The sequence below is a fragment of the Eubalaena glacialis genome, chromosome 9, assembly GCF_028564815.1.
Source record: "Eubalaena glacialis isolate mEubGla1 chromosome 9, mEubGla1.1.hap2.+ XY, whole genome shotgun sequence".
In the NCBI taxonomy this organism is placed as follows: Eukaryota; Metazoa; Chordata; class Mammalia; order Artiodactyla; family Balaenidae; genus Eubalaena; species Eubalaena glacialis.
The window spans coordinates 82,859,542-82,880,364 of NC_083724.1; the positions used below are offsets into that span (position 1 = coordinate 82,859,542).

The 20,823-nt window shown below is 52.9% G+C and overlaps 2 protein-coding genes across 5 annotated transcripts; both read right to left on the minus strand.

Annotated features, from left to right (window-relative positions):
• Nucleotides 1-11,256: 11,256 nt before the first annotated feature.
• Nucleotides 11,257-12,951, minus strand: RPP25L (ribonuclease P/MRP subunit p25 like). 2 transcript variants are annotated; one of them, XM_061199272.1, is made up of 2 exons: nucleotides 12,864-12,951; nucleotides 11,257-12,074 (listed from the first exon to the last, which is right to left on the minus strand). In XM_061199272.1, the coding sequence occupies exons 1-2, from the start codon at nucleotides 12,891-12,893 to the stop codon at nucleotides 11,550-11,552; spliced, it is 555 nt and encodes a 184-aa protein (XP_061055255.1). In that variant the 5' UTR covers nucleotides 12,894-12,951; the 3' UTR covers nucleotides 11,257-11,549. The 2 variants fall into 2 exon arrangements, with proteins under 2 accessions (XP_061055255.1, XP_061055256.1); XM_061199273.1 differs by having other exon boundaries at nucleotides 12,826-12,888.
• Nucleotides 12,952-14,416: 1,465 nt separating this feature from the next.
• DCTN3 (dynactin subunit 3) lies at nucleotides 14,417-20,777 on the minus strand. 3 transcript variants are annotated; one of them, XM_061200523.1, is made up of 7 exons: nucleotides 20,656-20,777; nucleotides 19,343-19,427; nucleotides 18,575-18,661; nucleotides 16,624-16,707; nucleotides 15,604-15,662; nucleotides 14,935-14,994; nucleotides 14,417-14,743 (listed from the first exon to the last, which is right to left on the minus strand). In XM_061200523.1, the coding sequence occupies exons 1-7, from the start codon at nucleotides 20,749-20,751 to the stop codon at nucleotides 14,654-14,656; spliced, it is 561 nt and encodes a 186-aa protein (XP_061056506.1). In that variant the 5' UTR covers nucleotides 20,752-20,777; the 3' UTR covers nucleotides 14,417-14,653. The 3 variants fall into 3 exon arrangements, with proteins under 3 accessions (XP_061056506.1, XP_061056507.1, XP_061056505.1); XM_061200524.1 differs by lacking the exon at nucleotides 16,624-16,707; XM_061200522.1 differs by lacking the exon at nucleotides 14,417-14,743 and having other exon boundaries at nucleotides 14,791-14,994.
• Between the last annotated feature and the right edge of the window lie 46 nt (nucleotides 20,778-20,823).

A 20,823-nucleotide genomic window follows, 5' to 3' on the forward strand; every position in this document is an offset into this window, starting at 1 on the left:
TAGGTGAGGAACAGAACCAGATTTGCCTTCTAGTGAGAAAGTTGAGTCTGCTGGTAGAGGGTGGTGAGAAAGGCTAAGGCTAGAGGTGGGACAGCTGGGGAGGAGGTGTTTGCAGTGACCCGTGGGAGAGAGACCTCCAGGCTGATCGGGGCAGGGCCATGGGGCTGAAGAGACGGTACAGGGCTTTGGGGGAGGGAGGGTGGGCACTCAGATTCGTCTTCTTCATCTGCTCCCATGGCCCCTGGAGGCACCCCCATGTTGCCCTATACACAGAGAACAGGACCCCTGGACCCTCAGTCCAGGGTCGGCTCTCCCAAGGCCCCTCACCCCAGGTGATCCCAGGCTCCGGGCTGTCTGGAAAGAGAAGCAGATGGTCAGGGAGGGGTAGAGGATCCAGAGGTGTTGGGGAGAGAGGGACAGGGGAGGACAGGGAAACTAGGGGCTAGCAGCTCTGTGTGTCGGAAGATGGGAGCAAGAACACAGACTTACACAATCACAGATGAAGTTTTTCATCTTGTGTTGCAAAAATTTGCATGAAACTAATTCCCTGCTCAGAAACACAAAGTCCCTCCCTCCCTCCCTCTCTCTCCCCGTCCCGTGAGCCCTGATCTCCCTCACCTCCCATTCTTCATGGGGGAAGCACATGTCTTTAAAGGATTGTCCCCGTCCAGTGCCAGTGCACCTTGATCCCTGCTGCTGTAGAGCTGCCTCCCTGATAAGAAGGCTGGGATTTCCAAACCAGACTGAGGGCCATGTGGCCCTGAGACTGGCTCCCTCCCTTCATCTCCCACAGCTCCATTCCTGGACACCTTGTGATTCCCTGGGGCAGAGGGAGAACGGAGAAAAGAGGCCCCGCTTCCCCCCAGAAACTCAACTGTGGTGATTCAAAAGACAGAGAAAGATTAGAGATTTGGAGACTGAATGCCAGAGACACCAAGCCCCAGGGAAACAGACAGAGGCAGCGGAGGAGTTCAAAAGGGAAAATTGAGTTAAATTCAGCTCAACAACCATTTATTAGCACCTACTGTGTGCCAGGCCCAGAGGGAACACTGTGTACAAAAGCACAGAGGACTCCCAGGTTTTTGGCATGAGTGGCTGGGAGATGATTGTGCCATTTACAGAACTGGAGAGGGGATTGGGGCTTGACATGGCCAGTTGAAGCGTCTGTGGGATGACAGCCAGCAGCGGCGAGGATGGAGAGGGCAGAGAAGTTGAGAGAGGGCGGGCGGCTGGAGGCGTGCAGTCTCGGTTCCACGGCTCCCAGGGCCCTCTACCCTGGCTCGTGCCGGTTGCACGGACATTCATCAACATCTCAGACTGACCTGAGCACTGTGAAGGTGCTGGAAGATGACAAGATAGATCAGGCAGCAGGGAAAGGGAGTGACGAGGGAGAGGGGAGGAGAAAATTGAGGCTGAAACCCTGGGAAGCATGATTAAAAGACAGAGAGGGCAGGGAAGGGGTTAGCCCCAGAGGCAGAAGGACAGCCAGGAGTCAGGGTTGTCACGGGACCAAAAAGGAGTCTGGTGAAGCTAAGAAAGAGCCCTGGGCTTTAGCAGCCAGGAGTGGGATGAGGCCAGCGGGGCCAAGCTGGTGCTATGGAGCTGGCTGATGTAGCTCCTCCACAGGGGCCTGTGAGCAGAGGGTGGGCCCCCCTTCCCCAGCCTCCCTGCTGTCCCGGAGCCCTACTTGGTCCGGCACCTCTCAGCCAAGCGCAGGGGAAGAAGAGGACAGAAAAGCTCCCCTGCCTCCAGACTTCCATACCGGAGTCCCTAGTTTCTGGTCTTCTCAGGAGGGTCCTGAGCCTTCTTGAGCTCGGGAGCCCACAGCAGTCAGAGAGCCCTGGGGACCCTGGGGGTAACTGAAACCAGGGCTAAGACATTAGAAACCATAACGCTGACTCCCCAGCTCCCCCAGGATAGCACCTGATTTCCTTCTTGCCAGATCCTCCCTTCTGCTGACAGCTCAGCCCTCTAGGCCCCCACCGGCTGGGCCGATGATCCTTTTCCCCATACCAACTAGAAAGGGCATCCAACCAGAAGGCAACCAAGGCCAGCCCTTGGGGACCTCCTCTCTGTGCTCAGACAACCTCAGTGTATACTAGGCTAACCCCCCATATCAAAGCATCCCCAAATTCTAATCTTGATCTCTTATTGCAAAAGCTATCGTAGGGGGCTGAAGTAAGACAATGCGAAGGATTTCTCAATAGTGAAAGAAAAGAGAGAGGTAGAGATGTGGGGCAGAAGTGCCTCTCAACTAGCAGGTGCTCCACAAGGACGTGAGAAAGAAAGAAGGAGTCTTCAAGCCTGGGCCCCACCAGAGCCAGGTGTTGGCTGGGCTGGATGTGAAGCAGGAGCAGGGCAGGCTGCACCCCAGGGTGGCAGGGAGGAGGAAGGTCCAATAAGTTCTGTGGTCTGGAGTTCCCCTTCCATCTCTCTCCCTGCTCTGATGTCTCCCTCTGCCGCAGTCCTTATCTCTGACAACAAGGACAGGAAGCCGCCCGCATATTTGCTGGCCTGATGGGAAGGCCCTCGCCCTGCACAGCTGCCTGATGATTCCAGGATTCCCAAATTCCCTGGGAGTGCTGCTGTGGGAATCTGTCTCCCCCTCTGTCTCTAAGTCTGCCTCTCTCCTTGGCTCTTCAGAGGGACTGAAGGGATCAAATACTTACTCCACCACTTACTGGCTTTGCGGCCTCAGGCAAGTGACTTAATGTCTCTGTGCCTCAATTACCTCAGGAGTGAAATGGGATCATAATCATGCCTAATGCCTAGGACTGTTGTGAAGATTCAGTTAAATGAGATAATCCAGTCAAGTGATAAGCACCAGCCTCGTGGGTACTAGAGCCCCCTCTGGCTTTGGCTTCTCCCCATGCCTGTCTCTGTGTCTCCTCCTCTGTCAGTCTTTCTCTCCATCTAGCTAGCTACCTCATTCTCTGTCTCTCAGTCTTTGTCTCTCCACCTTTCTCCTGACCCCTTGTCCTCTCCCCATGTCCAGCTCTGCCTGCAGCCCTCCAGACAACCCTGTTTGACCCTGCTCCAAGCCGGGTTGGCACAACTGGCCCAGGTCGAGTGGGGTGGGGTGTCCAGGGAGGTTTTTAATTCACACATGGAATTCCTGGCAGCAGGATCACGCCTGGGCCTGAACGTGGGTGAATCACAGTTAGTGGGAAGAGTGATTGTGTCTGTGTCATTTCTGGAGGGGCAGGATTGCTGGGGGCTCAGCCTGGCAGCCTCTTGGAGGAGGGGGGACTTGCCCTGACTGCTCTGGCCACCCCTGCACTTGGGCCTAAGCCAGATCCGCCATATCTAGAGCCTGCTTGGAGGTAAGGCAAGCTGCCCAGAGCCCAGGACCAAAAGGGGAAGCCCTCCACCTCTACATAGGGTGGTCTACCTGCCCTCAAAACACTCTGGCCCTCCCTCACCCCAAGTCCTGTTCTGAGCTTCCCATACCCCATTCCAAACCCTGTATGGAGGCATGTCTCTGTCTCTCTTAACCTTGATCCATGACTCTTGCACCCCCAAACTGAGGCCACCAGGGATAGGAAACTAGGGGTTTAAGAGTCTAGGTTCCTCACTAGGACCAAAGAGCCCCTTCTTGGGGGGGCAGGGATACAAAAAGTCCAGATGTCACTTCTATATCACTGGTTATCTGTGAAGGCAGAAGGCACCTGTGAAATAGGTATTCTATAAACATAAACCAAATGAAGGAGAGGCAAACAAAGGACCCCAAACAGGGAATTGGACGGCTGAGTCTGCAGCAGGCAGGAGCATGGATAGGCTGTGGAAATGCTGCTGTTTGACTCTGTGGCTCAGCAAGGAGTCTTCTCTGGGGGCCAGGATTGGTCTCAACTAGCCCCAGACGCCCCCATACCTGGGGCCCCACCAGGCCCCTCACGTCAGCCCTTGGGCAGAGGGCCAGATGGGTGAACCACTAAGACTTGTCTCTCAATTCCCTATTCCCAGCGCATCATTGCCTCAAGGTGCCCACCAGCTTCAAGGAGAGAGAGCTGGGGCTACAGATCCAGAGAGGGAGAAACACTAGTAAGGGTCACACAGCAGGCAGAGCCTGGGAGCCCTGGTGTCCTGGCAGTCAGCCTGGGTCTGTCACGGGGATCCTGTGGCAACACTGTGACAGGGGCCAGACCAAAAACAGGATTTTATGTGGGGAGAGCGCCTAGGAATCCTTGAACATGTGAGCAGCTGGGCCAGGGGTGGAGCATCCCATCAGGCAAGGGCAGATGTGCAGCTTCCTGTCCTTCCCATCAGATGGAGACAAGCATTGGGATAAGAGGTTCAGAGAGACAGAGCAAAAGAGAAGAGAGAGAGAACCTGGGAGAGAGACCAAGAAACAGACACAGAGTCAGACACAAAAATAGAGATGCAGAGAAATAAAGATGTGAGTCAGAGACACAGAGAGAGGGAGATGCAGAAGGAGGGAGAGTCAGAGACACAGAGAGAGGGAGATGCAGAAGGAGGGAGAGCTATGGAATTAAAGACACAGAGACAAAGATAGGGAGAGACATGGAGTCAGAGAGAAACAGTGTCTCAGAGTCATAGAGCAACTGTGACATGGAGTCAACAATATACAGACACAGACACTCAGAGACTAGGAGACAGAAAAGAAAAACAGTTAGGAGGGAGAAGTAGAGATGGAGAAGACAGAGAGACAGAAATACCGAGAGAGGCAGAGAGACGGAGAGAGAGTAAGGCAAAGGGAGACAGAGTGAGACAGAGAATGAGATCAAAACAGCAGGAATGGGGAAAGCAGGCGACAGAGGAGAGTCTCCTGGTCTCCACTCTCTCCAGCCTGGTCTCCCTAGGGTTTGGACCCCCCACTTGCTATTCTTTGGTTTCCATAGCAACAGGGAGGGCGGCACCAAATTTGCACATACATTTACATCCTTTCTATCTGCATAATTCAACAGGTTTCCGTGCATATTCATGAGACTGTGAATGAAAGTGACTCTCTCAATCCCTGCTCAAAACCTGGCTGTGGCGCCCCCTGCTTGCAGTACACGGTCATGGCTCCAGGCCCAACCTCGCAGGCCCTGACCCGTCCCTGCCAGACCCTGCTAACAACATCCCCCCTGCTCCCCAAACACCCCCCTGTACTTTCCTACCTCCAGACCTTTCCTCAGGTGATGCCCCTCTGCTTTCTAGGGATGCCCTTCCCTCAGCATCAGTCCTGCCGACAGTACACACGCATGCACTTGCACACACACTCACTCACATGTGCGCACATGAACTCTGGTGGAGGGGGCATGGCAGCGAGTGACCAGTGCTCACCCTGGCTCCCTGGTGGAGGAGGCCCCTCAGTCACACTCCCATCTGGAGTCAAACAAGGTGCATGAAGGGATCACACTCAGAGGGGCTGGCGTGTATGCTGAGCTGAAGGCTACAGATCTACCAACAGAGGGGGACCTAGGACATTGAGGCCTCCACGTGGAAACTGACAGAGACCTGGTTCCAGCCAGAATAACCAGAGGAGCTAGGATAGAGCCCAAAGGAGTCTCAGGAACAGAAGGGCTGAGGTGGCTCAAATGGTGGGGGAGAGGCTGCCTAGGGCCAAGAACCCTTTCAAAGTGCCAAGCCTTGAAAGCTTTTGTGGGCTGGGAGGAGCTTCTCCAGGGCCTTCTCCAGCCATAATTTTGGCTTCACCATCTCCCCCTGGATCCCTACAGCAGCCTCCTCACTGCTCTCCCTGCCCTGTGTCCCCAATCCACTTTCCACACTGTAACAGCCAGAGCTCCCTCTGAAACATCAATCTGATATCCCACATCACTCCCTCCTTATCGCCTTCCGAGACCTCCATCACTCTCAAGAAAAAGTGCCAGCTCCTTAGCCAGGCACTCAGGCCTTTCCAGTCCAGCACCCCACCCTCCTCTGAGCCTCATTCCTCATACTCCCTGCTCTGAACTTCATGCTCCAGTGATCATCTCTAAGCTCTTCTCACCTCTATGCCTTAGCTCATGCCTGCCCTTCACCCCAAATGTCCTTTCCACTTTTCTTCCAGCTTTTTTTTTTTTTGTCCGTGCCCGCATGCAGGATCTCAGTTCCCCCAACAGGGGATGGAACCGGCGCCCCCTGCGTTGGAAGCACGGAGTCTTAACCAATGGACCGCCAGGGAAGTCAAAGCTCTTATTCAAGATTCAACACAGGCATTACCTCCTTCTCTTTGAAGCTTTGCCTGTCCCTAAGGACTGGACGAGAGATTCTGAACTCCTGAAATCTAAGGAACTTCCCTAATTTCTATACTTACCATACCAATAATGAAATCACCTATATATATGGCTTATAGCCCTCATGAGGCTGGAGCTTCCGAGCCCAGTGACTATATTTGTCACATTACAGGTGATAATTAGCTATTTGTTGAATAACTGAGAGGTCACTAAGCCTATCGAAGGCCAAATTTCAAGCCACTACTACCCTGTGTCCCGACTCTGCACAGACCCTACAAAGGGAAGGGATGGGCCATTTCTTCGCAAATGCTGCCATCTTGTGGATAGACTCAGAAGTGCAGCCAGACATCACCTGGGAGCGGTGATGCCTTATAGCATCAGGCCTGATCCCTGAGTTCCAGGCAAATAGAGGGGAGTGAGGAGGTAGGCCCTGAAGACGGAGTGCCACTGGTGTCCTCTGAACAATCTTGATGAGTTCTAAGCAGACAGAATGGCAAGAGCAAAGGCTCAGAGGCAGAGAAATCTCATGGCAAATGGGAAGAGTGAGGAGTTAGTGTGGCCAGAGCCCAGAGTCCAAGGGGACCAAGCCAAAGATGGACTGTGGCATGTAAGTGACCAATAAAGGGGGTCCTTTAAGGCCATCCAATGAATGAATTTGGATCTTGTCTTCTAATCTGGGCATGGAGAGACTAAGGGAGCAAAAGAATGACAGATGTGGGTATGGCCCAAAGGCTTAGCCACACACTTGGAGACTCAATATTCATTCACTTATTAAATACTTATGGGGCACCTACTATGTGCCAAGCAATGTTCAACATCCATAGGTTACATCACTGAACAAAACAAAGATTCCTGCCCATTTGGAATTTACATTCTCATCAGGAGGAGACAGACAATAAACAAAAACATTAAAGAAGTAAATTATATTTCAAAGGCAGAAAGAAAGAAAGAAGAAAGAAAGAGAGAAAGAAAGAAAGAGAAAGAAAGAAAGAGAGAGAGAAAGAAAGAGAGAAAGAAAGAAAAAGAAAGAAAGAAAGAAAAGAAAGCAAGCAGGGTAAGGGAGATCAGAAGTACTTGACTGCAGTTTTAAATGGAGTGGTCAAAGTAGGCCTCGTTGAGGTGACATTTGAGCAAAGACTTTAAGGAGGGAGGGAGACAGCCATGCAGGTATCTGGCAGAAGGGCATTCTAAACAAAGGGAATGGCCACTGGCTTGGTTTGGACAGTTCAGAGGGGAGTGAAGCAGGGAGACCAGCAAGGAGACTGTTTTAAGACAATGATGGGCACAAATCAGCAGAGGCTGCGGGAATGGAGAGAGACCTAGGAAGCAAAATTGTCAGGACTTGGTGCCTGCTTGCATATGGGAGGTATATAACTCCTCGTCATATTGCTCTGAAGGCCCCATTTCAAGGGGACTCGCTGTACATGCCACCTCCAAGGCAGGTAGTGAGAATGCTCAGCACATTCTATCCTGGCTGCTCCCCGCCTCCTCAACACACTGTCCTCCCCAGCCTCTTAATTCCTCAACCTCATCTTCAGTGACTTTCCCTCCAGGCCACCCAACTATCTACTCTCATGCCCACCAGCAAGTCCTGTCAGCTCCTAAAACTCTCAAATTCACTGACTCCATTTCATTCTTCAGCTACTGTTATGTGTTGAATTGCGTCCCTCCATAAAAATATATTGAAGTCCTAACCCCTAGTACCTCAGAATGTAACCTTATCTGAAAATAGGATCTTTACAGAGGTAAGCAAGTTAAAACGAGGTCATTGGGATGGGCCCTAATCCAATATGACCAGCATCCTTATAAAAAGGAGAAATTAAGGAAGACAGTGTGAAGATGGATGACTGGAGTAATGCATCCAAAAGCCAAGATGGCTAAAGGCTGCTGGCAAATCAGAAGCTAGGAAGAGTCAAGGAAAGATTCCCCTGCAGGTTTCAGAGGGAAATGGCTCTGACACCTTGATTTTGGACTTCTAGTCTCCAAAACTGTGAGACAGTACAGTTCTGTTGTTCTAAGCCACCCAGTTGGTGGTACTTTGTTATGGGAGCCCTAGAAACTGGTACAGCTATGATACCCTATCCCAGTTCTCTCATCTACTCCACCTCACCCCACCCCACCCCACCCCACCCATTTTCATGGGGTCTAGGCCACTGACCCCTGCCCCTTTCTATCTTCACTTCTTTCCTAACCCAGTTTGGATTCCTTGGGCCTTCACCACATACACTTTCTTGCTAGTCTCACTATTCTTCCATCATTTCTGCCCATCTTAACCTAGTCTAGAAGAATGCAACAGTGCTTCCTCTGAGTCTTCACTTGTCCTGGGGGTGCTGCTGGAGCGCACACACCCTGACTGATATTACAAGTTCATGGTCATCAGCCTCAACTGGGCTTTTAGCCCTGACTGGTCATCCTCCTGTACCTCCCTAGGTATCTTTCCCAATTGCAACAACTATCTCACCAGCCTCCTTGCTCTACTCTCAGCAGCAGAGCTGGACTCCTGCTTCAAGAGATTAAAAGCCTTCTGAACTCTGAATTCTCTTATGTCTCACCTTCACCTCTTCACCCATCTGCATGCATAGCCATCCTCAACTCCTTCCCTCCTGTTCCAGGGAGTCTGCTCTCCTCTTCCCTTTGTGACGGCCATACCTCCATGCTCCAAGGCCCACTCCCTTTCATCTCCCCCAGGAGCCTCACTCTGAGTTAGCCACAATCTCCTGCACCTTTAATCCCTTTCCCTATTGGCTTCCCCCATCAGCCTACAAACAAGTCTCTGCTAATTCATTAAACAAATAAAACTCTCTCTGTATCCCACAGTCACCTCTCTCCTCCCATCACAATACAGTTTCTTGAAAAAGCTATCTCCACTTCCTTACCTTTTGTGCCCTTACCTTTTCTAAGAGATTATGGAGGAAGAAGCCATACTACAGTGAATTAAGGAGAAAGTGGGAAGTAAAGAAATTCAATGGGCAATTATACGTAACTCTTATGCTCCCTCCCTCCTAAGCTTGGTCAGGCTTTCTGACTCTGAAGGCCTCACCTCTCTCTGGCTCACTCCCTGCAATTCCTCCTGTAGGCCCCAACTAGGCCCTGTAGAGGTCAAGCAGAGAAAAGGCCCCAGAACCCAGCCATCTCTCCCTCAGCCTGTGTCCTATCTCCTGATTCTCTGAACTGCAGATCCTGTTCTTCCCAAGGGATTTTGACCCCAGCTCAGTTTCCCTCCATACTACCCATGCCATTACCCTGGGAGAAGTCACACAGTTGCTGGCAGCAAGACACCGAAGTCATGACCACAGCCTCAAGGAGTGTGTTAGATGCTTCATGACCCTCTGCAGTTGAGAGGCCCAGCTGGGCAGCTGCTGAGAGGGTTTCCTGTCTCTCCTAATATCCCCTGAATCTCCATCACCCACCCCTCCACTCTGGGCAACTTACCTTAGAAAGCAAAAGATGCAGTGTTCAAAGTTTTGACCACAGCCTGCTGGCCCTGTGGTCCCCTCATCCCTGCTCTATGCCCCTATTGGCCCTATCCCCTCAGCCTATCACTTCAACACTCAAACTGCTGTGCCCACCCTGCCACACGGGCCCAGAAGAGCTCGAACTTTGTGCTTTCCTGGTGACTGGACACCCAGGCTACTGGACACAACGGAGAAGACCTTAAAATCCAGTGGGAGACCCAATTCACTCAACTCTTCACTGAGTCTACTACTGCCCACAATCCGGTTCTGGTTCCTGTGGCTACCACTGCAATCTTCACCGCTCTCCTCAGGCCCCTGACCTGACCATGGTGAACCTGAGAGTCTATGGCCAAGGTGAGACAGAAAAGGAACAGCAAGGGGTAAAAAGGAAAGGATGAGACCGGAAGGGAAAATGTGGGACTGAGGTTATGTTTTTAAGGAAAAAGCATATTTGTAAGCTGAGTCATTAATAATGAGAGCAATTAACATTTACAGTCATCCCTTGGTATCCTCAGGGAATTGGTTCCAGGAGCCCCCATGGATTTTTTTTTTTTAACCAAAATGTTTAAGTTCCTTATATGAAATGATGTAGTACAGTCAGCCCTCTGTATCCACAAGTTCTGCATCCACAGACATGGAGGGCTGAGTGTATACAGGCCCAGGTGGTATCTAAGAATCATATGTATATTCCTACATTTAATCCTCATAACAAGCCTATGAGGTAAGCACTATATCTTGTTTCATGGATGAGAACACTAAGGCACAGAGCAGTAACTTGCCCAAGGTCACATAGCAGTAACTTGCTAGTAAGTGGCAGAACCAGGATTCAAATCCAGGCAGCCTGGTGCCCAAGACCATGATTTTAACCACTATACTGTAATACAGGCATACTTCAGAGATATTTTGGGTTCAGTTCCAGACCACCTCAATAAAATGAAGATCTCAATAAAGCTAGTCACATGAATTTTTTGGTTTCCCAGTGCTTACAAAAGTTATGTTTACACTATACTGTAGTCTATTAAGAGTGCGATAGCATTATGTCTAAAAAAAAATGTACATACCTTAATTTAGAAATATTTTATTGCTAGAAAATGCAAACCATCATCTGAGCCTTCAGTGCGTTACAGTAGTAACATCAAAGATCACTGATCAAAAAAAAAAAAAAAGATCACTGATCATAGATCACTATAACAAATATAATAATAATGAAAAAGTTTGAAATATTGTGAGAATTACCGAAATGTGACAGAGATATGAAATGAGCAAACGCTGCTGGAAAAAGGGCACTGACAGACTTGTTCAATGCAGGCTTGCCACAAACATTCACTTTGTAAAAAATGCAGTATCTGCAATGTGCAATAAAATGAGGTATATGCTGCAGATGGAGAAAAACGTCTGACCTGGCAGAGTCCTTAAACCAGCCCCAAACAGGAAGCAGACAGCCACCCAGGGGTCTAGACACAGTCAGGTTACTGCTTGAGGCTTCTTATCGACTCTAGATCCTCCCAGCACCAACCTGAGCCTACCCTTCCTGTCTCTAGCCTGTGAGCTCCTGGGGGTCAAGGGCAGGGACTCCCACTCCCTTAATCCCACCTCCACAGAGCAGGCCAAGCAGAGGCTCATCAGACGAATGGGCAGAACCTTTATTTCCTAACCCACTCCTTGGACCTCTGTCAGGAAGTAGATCAGAGGCACTGTAGGTAGAAGGCAATCCAGAACCCGGCAGAGACTCCACACCTGTCACTCTTCATAGCAGTCCCTTTCCACAAGCCAGAGGGAAGTGGAAGCAGGACAGGGAGGCCCACTTCCGTAGACTCAAGTCTTGTTGGGGGTGTTGAGCAGTTACAGAGGCTTCTCAAAGAAGGCCCAGCCATCCTAGACATTCAGGCCTGGAGAACAGCTTGCCAGCAAGTCTTCAAAACCGGGTGTCTCGAGCCCTTCTTCGGGGTCGGGGGCCAGAGCTGGAGGTAGGTGTGGGGCCCAAGCCAGGGGGTGCCCCTGGGGGCTGGTAGCCACACTCATTGGGGTCCAGTGGATCTCGGCTGAGCAGTACCCATACCGCAGGCACATGGCGGCGTACCGTGAGGGGATCTAGGCCTGCGTCGGGTGAGGTTGGCACCCAGCTGTCCTCGGTCTGCAGGAAGCGCAGCTTGGTAAGCTGGTGCAGGCCTGGTACCCGCCGCTTGACAATCTCAGCACAGCTGACAGCCTTGCCTGCAGCCCGGCCAGAACCTGAGAACACCACATGCCGAGCCCTGCCGCCCTCCAACCGCCCCAGCGCCAGGCCCAGCAGGTTGCGGATTTTGCTGCCATCTCGGACCCGCATCTCCAGGGTATCAGGCGGTAGCTGGGGCATCGGGGAAGGTGCTGGGAGTTCCACAGAGCCAGCCTTCCGGTAGTGCTCCATCCGGCTGCTGTCGTGTCTGAATCCTGCTGCCCACTGCAGGGAAGTGTCAGAGGAATGCTAGGCAGGGTGCCCTGGGCCACCCCCCACCCTGGCTCTCTAGGGTGTGGGGCCACTCCTCATCCCAGATTTCCCAGAAACAGGACCATATGCCCTCATCCCCAGGACAGGGGGCCACGCCTGCCTCACCCTGGCAGGGGGTTGTACCCCATTCCTCTGGACAGGGCCATAACCTCCCCCGACCCCGGAGTCCCTGCGACAGGACCAAATTCCCCAAACGCTGGCCAAGCCCCCTCATCCCAAGCTCCCTAGCACTGGGAATGAACTTCCCTCATCTGGGGCTCCTGGGGACAGGGCCCGGCCCTCACCCGAGACTCCCTGAGAACAAGGCTGAGTGCTCCTCACTCTGGGCTCTCCAACGGGTGACAGGGACAAGGCCCCTCACTTCGTGCCCCCAGAAGACAGGGCCAAGCCCCTACGCCACAAGCTCGCTGACACAGAGCCAAGAGCCCTCATCCAAAAGCTCCTCAAAAACAGAAGTGACCCCCTCCCCCACTCCGGGACCCTTAGGACAGGGCCGAGCACCCCTCACCCGGAGATTCCCAGGGTCGATCCCCCCAACCCAGGTCACTCGGGAACAGGGGCTTGACGCCGAGGGCTGCTGGGGCTAACCCTGGCGTCGAGTTCGCCGGCGGCCGGGCTCGGCGGTCCCCACCGCCACGGGCCGCCCTCAGTGCCCGGCAGGCCGCAGCGGCCCAGCAGCCGACCTCCCCTCTCCTCCCCGTACCTCCAGGAGCCCCCACCCCACTGGGCTCCTGCTCTCACCACCGCAACCGAACGCTCCACAAGCTCCATCCGAAGCCAAGATGGCGCCGCCCGGGAGCGCGCCGAGGCCGCGAGGCCGCGCACGCCGGACGGGGCGGGGCCTGAGGGGCGGGGACCCCGCCGCCTCCGCCCGCAAACCGAGAGGTGGGGGGATGCTGGAGAGTGAGCTGGGCCCAGACGCGCGGAGCCGGAGCGCTGGGGCAGTCTCAGCTGTTCAGCCCCGGGCAAGGAGCGCTCCTGTTGGGGCGGAGAGAGCCCTGCGGAGGAGAGGAGCGGCCGTGGGAGGAGTCCCGCGTCCGAAGGATGCGGAGGATTTGGCCCTTAGAAGATGACAGGGCGGGCGTTACCCGTTGCGCACACCGAAGCAGCAAAGGCGGAGCAGCGGCTTTCGCTTTGGACAAGAGCAAGAGGTGCCGTTTGAAGTGGCCGCTGCTGTGGGGGCGAGAGCCTTGGCCAGCGAGTTCTGAGCTTGGACCTCACCCCGTGGGCACTGGCGAACCACGGGGGGGTTTTCATCAGGCGCAAGTCAAACCAGTTCGTGTGCACAGCGCACTGTGGCTGCAGCACGGGCGGGGGCGGGCCGCAACCGCTGGTGACTCCTGCCCGCAAAGTCCCGGGGGCATGTCCACGGAGATTCGTACGTTGCTCCGCGTATAATAAGCGCTCAAATATTTGTTATAAATCATTTGTTGAAAGAATGAACCAGAGAAACAGCAGTGGGAATAGGGAAAAGTAGATTAAGTTGGAAGATACCAGGAGGTAGATTCGACGACTGTTCCGACGAAGAAGGAGGGAAGAGTCTAGGATGACTCCCAGTTTCAGACGTGCTGAGTTTGAGATGCCAATGAGACCGTGCCGGTGGGCTGGTGGGCAGGCCAGATGGAAAGGGGCCTGGAGCCACAGCAGTCCCTGAGACCACAAGGGGGCAGCAAACACTTGGTGGAGTGAGGGACCATCAGTTTCTCTGCTCTTTAACATGCTCTCCTTTCCAACCATACCACCGCCCCCCACGGCCCACCCCCCCAAAAGCCCCCTGCATCCAAACCTCTTTTAGTCTCCCCTTCTCGGCTAATAGCACCAAGTAGGCTCCCAAGAGAGAAACTTAAAGGCTCCCCTCTGCATTTGCACATGCTGCTCCCTTGGCTCTCAAAACCCTGCATGTCACCCTCCAGGGCTGCTTCCCACATTCCTTTTTCTTCTGTGCCCCCAAAGAACCCTGGTGCCACCTGTCCCTCCCCTTTTCCTTGACTGTCTCCCCAGCTAGCCTGTACAGGGAAGGAATCAGGTGGACCCTACCTGTGTCCTCCCCACCTGGTATGGCATCTGACATTTAGAGTGTACTTGGTAAATGCGGGATAAATGGATACATAAACGAATGTTCCACTCACATCAAGAAAATGAGAGCATTCATCCTGAGAGCTCTACCTCTCCCGGAAAGTCAGACTAGGACGAGTATAGCTCTCAGTCCAACTAGCAGGAAGGCCAACAACTCTGGCCTATCAGCCTCATCCCCACCACCATACCCATACAACACCGGGAAGATAACGAACTCCTCCAGTGATCTGTACAGTTTATTGTCTTTGGAACAGGACACTGATGAGGGGAGGGGGTGCAAATAGCAAATCTTAAGTAGCCAGACCTCTGACCCCAGAGCCCCACCTGAGTGCATACGGGTAGGCTGTGAATCCAATAAATACAGAGCTGCCTCTGCTCTGCCCTGTTACAAGGGCAGGTGGGCACAGGGCCTGGAGCCTGGCTGCCCTGGCCCACCCTAGGATGGGAAGCAGCCATCACTCCTCTGCTGGCTTCACTTGCTTGGCAGCCTCTAACTGGCAAAGTAGCTCATCCCACTGCACGAACTGCTTGGAGAGAAGCATTGTCTGGTCGCAGGTCAAGGTGAGAACGGGCATCTGAGAGAGGGAGTGGAGAGGTTTGCATCTGCCTAAAGTGTCGGGGAGCAGGGGAATAGACAGGCTGGTTGGGATGGGATGAGGGACAGAGCTAGAAATGGAATAAAAGGACAGGGCTCCGGACAGCACTCCTCAGGGGCCTGGCTGAGCAGAAAGGATACAGTCTTGTTGTATTCCTCCAGGAGAGCCTTGGACTCCTCAGTGATCTCCACACACTGGTCCTGTGGAGCCAAGGTGTGGCAGAGAAAGGAGTTGGACAAAGCCCCCGCTTCCCACTGCCCACCTCCTCAGAGACCCTCGCTCCCCACAGAGCCTAGAAAAGGTAATGTTTAACCCCAGTGCCAAAAGGAGCAAATTTCTAAAGAGGCACTTTCAGGCTCCAGTATGGGTAGCCTAACTGCAGTCCTAAGGCTGACAGAACGGGGGGTGAACCACACATTTAAGCAAATATTCCTGCTAGAATATGCCTCCTTCTCCCTGTCCCCTATTTCTGAACCCTCTTTGACCTTTACACTAGGGCCTGGGAATAGTGAAAAAACAGCTTTTCCACCATAGTTAAGGACACATCATCCCCAGGAATTCATGAGTACCTCCCAACATCAGTCTTCTGATATCTCCAGGTAGCCCTACTCTGGGAGGCAGGAGACCTGGATGTGACCGTAGGCAAATCCCTTCCCTTCTGGAAGGCAGATGGAAGACAAAGGATAAACCCTAAATTTCCCCTGAAGCTGACATCAGGGGAGCCTGAGGCTGCTTCCCCAGGAGGCAGGGGTGGGGACTAGGAGCCTCACCACCTCTATTTTCCCCTCCAGTCCTCTCCCCTCCCATACCTGCTGCTGGATGTGGATCTGGGCCAAGCGCTGCAGGCGGGCGGCATGCTCAGGAACGGCTGTAAAACACAACGCACACTGCCTAGTGATGTTTGTGCCTTCCCCCGGGACTGCTCAATAGTCTATTAGGTCTTCGGTAGGATTAGAGTATTGAGTGGAGAAGCTAAACAAACGCCAGCTTCATCGACCACTGCTTCTGGAGGTGGTGGTGGGACTCCCTGCCCACCCCAGTCTTACTCTAGGACCCAAAGGGGAGGGGAAGATGCAGGCCCCTAGAAGAAGATGAAACCTTGGGGTTCCCAGAGTTGCCCCATACCCACCCCAGGGCTGTGAGCAGGGCCAAGTAAAGAAAGCTTTGATTATCATGGGATCTGTTCCTTTGCTCTCAGCCCAGCGGGACCAGGTCTGCCGGGCCTAGGGAACAGGGAGCCTGCAGGTGGGCTGAGGATGAATGCCAGGTCCCTAAGCCGGCAACCTGGAATCCAACACCCAGAGCCTCAGCCACCATGCTGGGCCCACAGCTTAAGGGTGTCAGATGCTCAGCAGGAAGCTGATCAGGGGTAGGGAGGAGGAGCTGGGAAAAATACCTCCAGAGACAGACAAGATGGCTATCTGGATACAATTAAAGTCACCGTCTGCTTGTCAAAACCCAGGCCTAGGGACTGCACTAGGCAGTGCGGCAGGAAGAATTCACACACATTGACACACCTGGCAGGGACTCTTACAGTAAAATCTGGGCTCTGCAGCACCCTGAAGGACAGATGCTGAGGGGTGGGGTAGAAGACAGAAGGAATCCCAGAGTTGGAGGCCGCTGGCCTTACATGAGTGTCCTTAGTGCCAAACTGCCTGACATTCTGAAGCTGAGCTCTCTGCCCTGGAAATTTTAATCCCAGTGCAGGTGTCCGGTACCCCCAGGGTGAGATAAAGACAAGGAGCAGAGCTAGCCTGAGCCCAGGGAAGTCCTGCCCATCCACCCACCTCCCCAAGTAGAGTAGTGGAGCTGCAGCCCCAGAGAGGTACCTTTGATATGAGTGCTGTCCAGCATGGGCACCAAAGCCTCCACCTGCTCCAGAAGTGCAACCTGGGAGAGGATAAACTGCTCCTCTGAGGCATAAACAGACAAGGCAGTGGCAGTGAGGCGAGCCTGGGCACGGCCACCCCCGTGCAAGGGGCTGAGGACCAGGCCGGGGAGATGGCTGAGCCTGGAGCTTGGGGCAGCTAGTCTGCCCACTGCCCCCTTCTCTATGTGCACATTCCCCCAATCTGCCTCCACCTCTCTTGGATGCCTCTGGTCTGACCTATCTTGAGCCCAAGGAGCCTCTAAGTTCCTCCAAATCCTACCTTTCTCCAAGTTTTAACTCTGAGGGCCCTTCCTCTAGCCTCCTATCAACAAACTCAGAGCCCCTCCTGTTTCCACAGGAAACAAAGTACTTCAGACTTGGGTCCCCACACGCCAGGGCTCCTGGGAAGGTCTGAAAGAGGAGACGTGGAAAACTACCAGGCAGGTTCTGCTCAGTGGATCTGAGAGGCACAGACAATTACAAGTTCCTGGAGAGCTGGGACAGTAACAGGACAGTCCGGTGAGGAAAACAGGACTGGGATGACCCTGTGCACAGGGGGTTTCAATGGCTTCAGAGTGGGAAGGGCATTCAAGAAGGGAGGACTGTTATGTCAAACATTTGGAGGCAAGAATGCTTGTCAATTAGTAGAGGAAAAAGAATTCATTTGGCTGAACTGGAGCAAGGAGAGCACAGGAAACAGCTAGATGGGAGGGTAGATCCGGAAGTCTGTAGAAGGCTTGGAATGGCATGCTAAGGAATTAGGAATTTATCCTAGTAGGGAGAGAGACACACACACACTGAGGTTCCAAAGTAAACAAAGTAGCATGTTGGAAATGTGTTTTGGGAAGATGATATTGAACCACATGCAAGAAGGGGAAGACTAGGATCAAGAAGAGGACTTAGGAGACTGCAGCTATTCATGTACAAGGGGATGAACACTGAGGCAGTGGCGACAGGGAGGCATGGAGAGGCTGGACTTAAGAATCAGTACAGGACGGACTTCCCTGGTAGCGCAGTGGTTAAGAATCCGCTTGCCAATTCAGGTGACACGGGTTCGAGCCCTGGTCTGGGAGACCATGCCGCAGAGCAACTAAGTCCGTGTGCCACAATTACTGAGCCCGCGTGCCACAACTATTGAAGCCCGTGCGCCTAGAGCCAATGCTCCGCAACAAGAGAAGCCACCGCAACTAGAGAAAGTGCACGTGCAGCAATGAAAACCCAACGCAGCCAAAAATAAATAAATAATTAATTAAAAAAAAAATAATCGGAGCAGGAGAAGACCTCCTGAACTTGGTGTCTAAGCCACAGCAGTGGCTCAGGTATGTTCTGGTTCACCATTGTATACCTCACACCTAGGATAGTCTGGATCACAGTAGATGATCACTTTTGAATGCATGAACAAACACAGGTGCTTGGCAGACCATACCTCGTGGAGTGGCTAACTAACTGATAAGCAGACATTGCTAAGACAATAGTTCCTGCCTAGAATTCTGAAATCCCAGCGCTTTCTTGCATGAAAGAAAGATGTTGAAACTCATGCCTATAACCTCACCTCTCCCAAATGCAATGCTCTCTGCCCCTACCCTTTCCTAGAAGCTCCTACGTCTACTGAGCAGAAGTAAGGAAGGTTCCGAAGGAAAATCCTAGATGCAAGCCATAGATAGAACACCGGAGTAGTTTCCACTGTGGCTGGCACCATGGTCTGCAGCTGGCTCTGAAGTATACTGTCCCCAGTGCCTACTAGAGGACCACAGGACCACCTCCAGCCTCAGTCCAGAACCAGGCCAGATTCCAGAAAGCAGCTTCCAGGGCTGTATCCAGGAGAGGGCCGGCAGGGAAGCTATCTCTGTGCCCGACTTCCCCCACAATCCACATCCCCAGATGCATATGCACATACTGTCCAGCACTACCTGCTAAGATGAACTGCAGCTTAGAGGCATCAGGTATGGCAATGCGGTCAATGTACTCAGGATCCAGGTATTTGATCAGGTCTTCAACTAGAAAAGTAGCAAGACGGAAAATGGAGTAAGGTTGGGGAGTGGGGATCTGTCTTGTGAAGGATATTAGGGGAGGGGTCAGCCTTGGGGAGACCCTTGAGTGAGGAGCTGACACCCACAGTGTCCACCAGGCCTCCACCAGGTCCCCTATCCCCACTTCCCTGTCTCTACCCTCTGATCACCTGGTGGCCAGCCTCAAACTTTAAAACCCTGGGGCCCTCAGCATTCCCACTGATCTATCCTCAAGGCTGGAAGGCACCTTGCCCCTCAGTGCCACCAAGACATGCCAGAGCTTTATCTGATTTCTAGTTCCTGAACAGGTTGCTAGTTCTGACATAATCAAAAAGGGCTGGTTGAGCCAAGGCTGCGGCTCTCAGTGCCTGATTTCTTTCCTGCCTCTGAACCTTGCCTGTGGAAATTCCATACCCCTCCTCCCTCCTTTCCCAAGGGGACCTTTCAGGCAGAGCTCTTATTCCATAACTTAGGACATTGCCATGGGCTTGGGGTTTAACCACAAAGTAGAAAGCACACCCCAATTCACCATTTCATCAGGGCAATGTCTTCACCTGCTATCCCCAAAGGGCAACTCCAGTGACCTACTAGGCTGAAGAGCCTGGGCAGGGAACCAGGAAGCACAGGCTTGGGAAGGAGAGCAGGCAGGCACCTCATGGAAGCACTTACTCTTTTTGTACAGAATCTTCACCCTCTCCCTCTTGCTGGCGATGTTCCCCAAAGCCACCTGCACCTTGACCAGGCCATCGGCCACCTATTGGGGGAGTGGAAGTTAATTCCAAGATTTACAACTTGGCTCAAGTCTTGGAAGAGATAAAGAACCCTCATTCCCTCAGACTCCCAAATCTCCTTGTCCCAGCAATCATCCCCTTCTCTAGTATTAAAAGAGATTCAACCCTACCTTCCGGGAATCCTCAGTGTGAAGGGGGAGATAATCATGTACTCTTTGGGTAGTTTCAAGTGCGACTGGGGAGGTGATTAACTACTTTAGAGTTTATGGGGCATTAGCATATACTATCTATTCCCTGATTCCCTCCTCTTGGCTGAACCTACCTAGGCTTTAAGGGTAGAGGATGAGGAATTCCAATATTAAAGGGTTGAATAGAGGGAGAGGCTATGGAAGTGAATGATCTCACACAGGTTTTAGGTTAGAGGGTAAGGAATGCCAATATTCAAGGGTCAAATATATGGGGAGGCAAATAAGACCGCGTAGAAGCAGCCAGAGAGGTAGGAGGAAAATCAGGAGGATCTGCGTCATAGATGTGAAAGGGAGAGAATGTTCTGAGAAGTCAGTTCTCACATGGGACACGATCTGCTAGTGACAACTAATTCCACAAGAAGTATACAAACAGACATCATTACCTCTGAGGCACTCAACTCCAGGGTGTGCCTGACACTCCACCTTCAGTGAAAGGTCTTTCCATAGTTAAAAAGGGGATGGAAGGGAAACTGAGCTGCACAGTTGTCAAAATTCAGTCACTGGTGGGAAGGAGTGCCAGTCCATATCTGAACACTCAGTACCCAATCCCTTCCCCTCCTAATCCTGGCCCTCCCAGACCACACCTCTAACCCCCTGGAGCCTTCTTTATCCACCTCCGGTCTGCCTCTTTTGGGGTCCTATGGACCTCTCTTTACACAATTCACTTAGCAGTTACGCAGGGCTCCACAACGGCCCTTCCACTGTGGGCTTCAGCTCTTACTGAAGCTCTCATTAGTTTCTCGAGCGTGTCAGGTCTCCCCAACTATCCCGCGAGGGCAAAGGCGGAGTCTCCACAGTGAGCCCACCTCAAGCCCACAGTGCCCTCCGTGGGAATGGACCCCGAGGGCCCCATATGCTCCGGGAAGTCTCGAACCTTTGTTATTTTAGAGGCCAGGCTGCGGGCAACGGGACTCTAGAACGGTAGCATCCATCTCGAGGACCAGGCCAGTAGACCGCTCTTGCTTTGCCCCAGAGAGGGACCACTGGACCCCAGATCGCTCACCTTCCGCGAGCCGCGAGACCCGCCAGGCCCGTACACCCAGCGCTCCAGCTCCTCCACACGGGCCTGTAGCCGCTGCACATCTGTCACAGCCGCCATAGCTCCCGCCGCCCCGCCTCAGCCAGAAACAGACAGAGGGCGGGACGTCCGTCCAAATAGAGAAGGCGGGCC

Bases quoted from the DNA above. Each gene is read 5' to 3' on its own strand.
- RPP25L (XM_061199272.1), bottom strand. From the start codon at position 12,893: ATGGAGCTTGTGGAGCGTTCGGTTGCGGTG. The intron at 12,075-12,863 runs GTGAGAGCAGGA...ACTTCCCTGCAG, and splicing joins TGGAGCGTTCGGTTGCGGTG to TGGGCAGCAGGATTCAGACA.
- DCTN3 (XM_061200522.1), bottom strand. From the start codon at position 20,751: ATGGCGGCTGTGACAGATGTGCAGCGGCTACAGGCCCGTGTGGAGGAG. The intron at 18,662-19,342 runs GTAAGTGCTTCC...CTACTTTTCTAG, and splicing joins GAAGATTCTGTACAAAAAGA to TTGAAGACCTGATCAAATAC. The intron at 15,663-16,623 runs GTACCTCTCTGG...TGTGTTTTACAG, and splicing joins GGACAGCACTCATATCAAAG to CCGTTCCTGAGCATGCCGCC.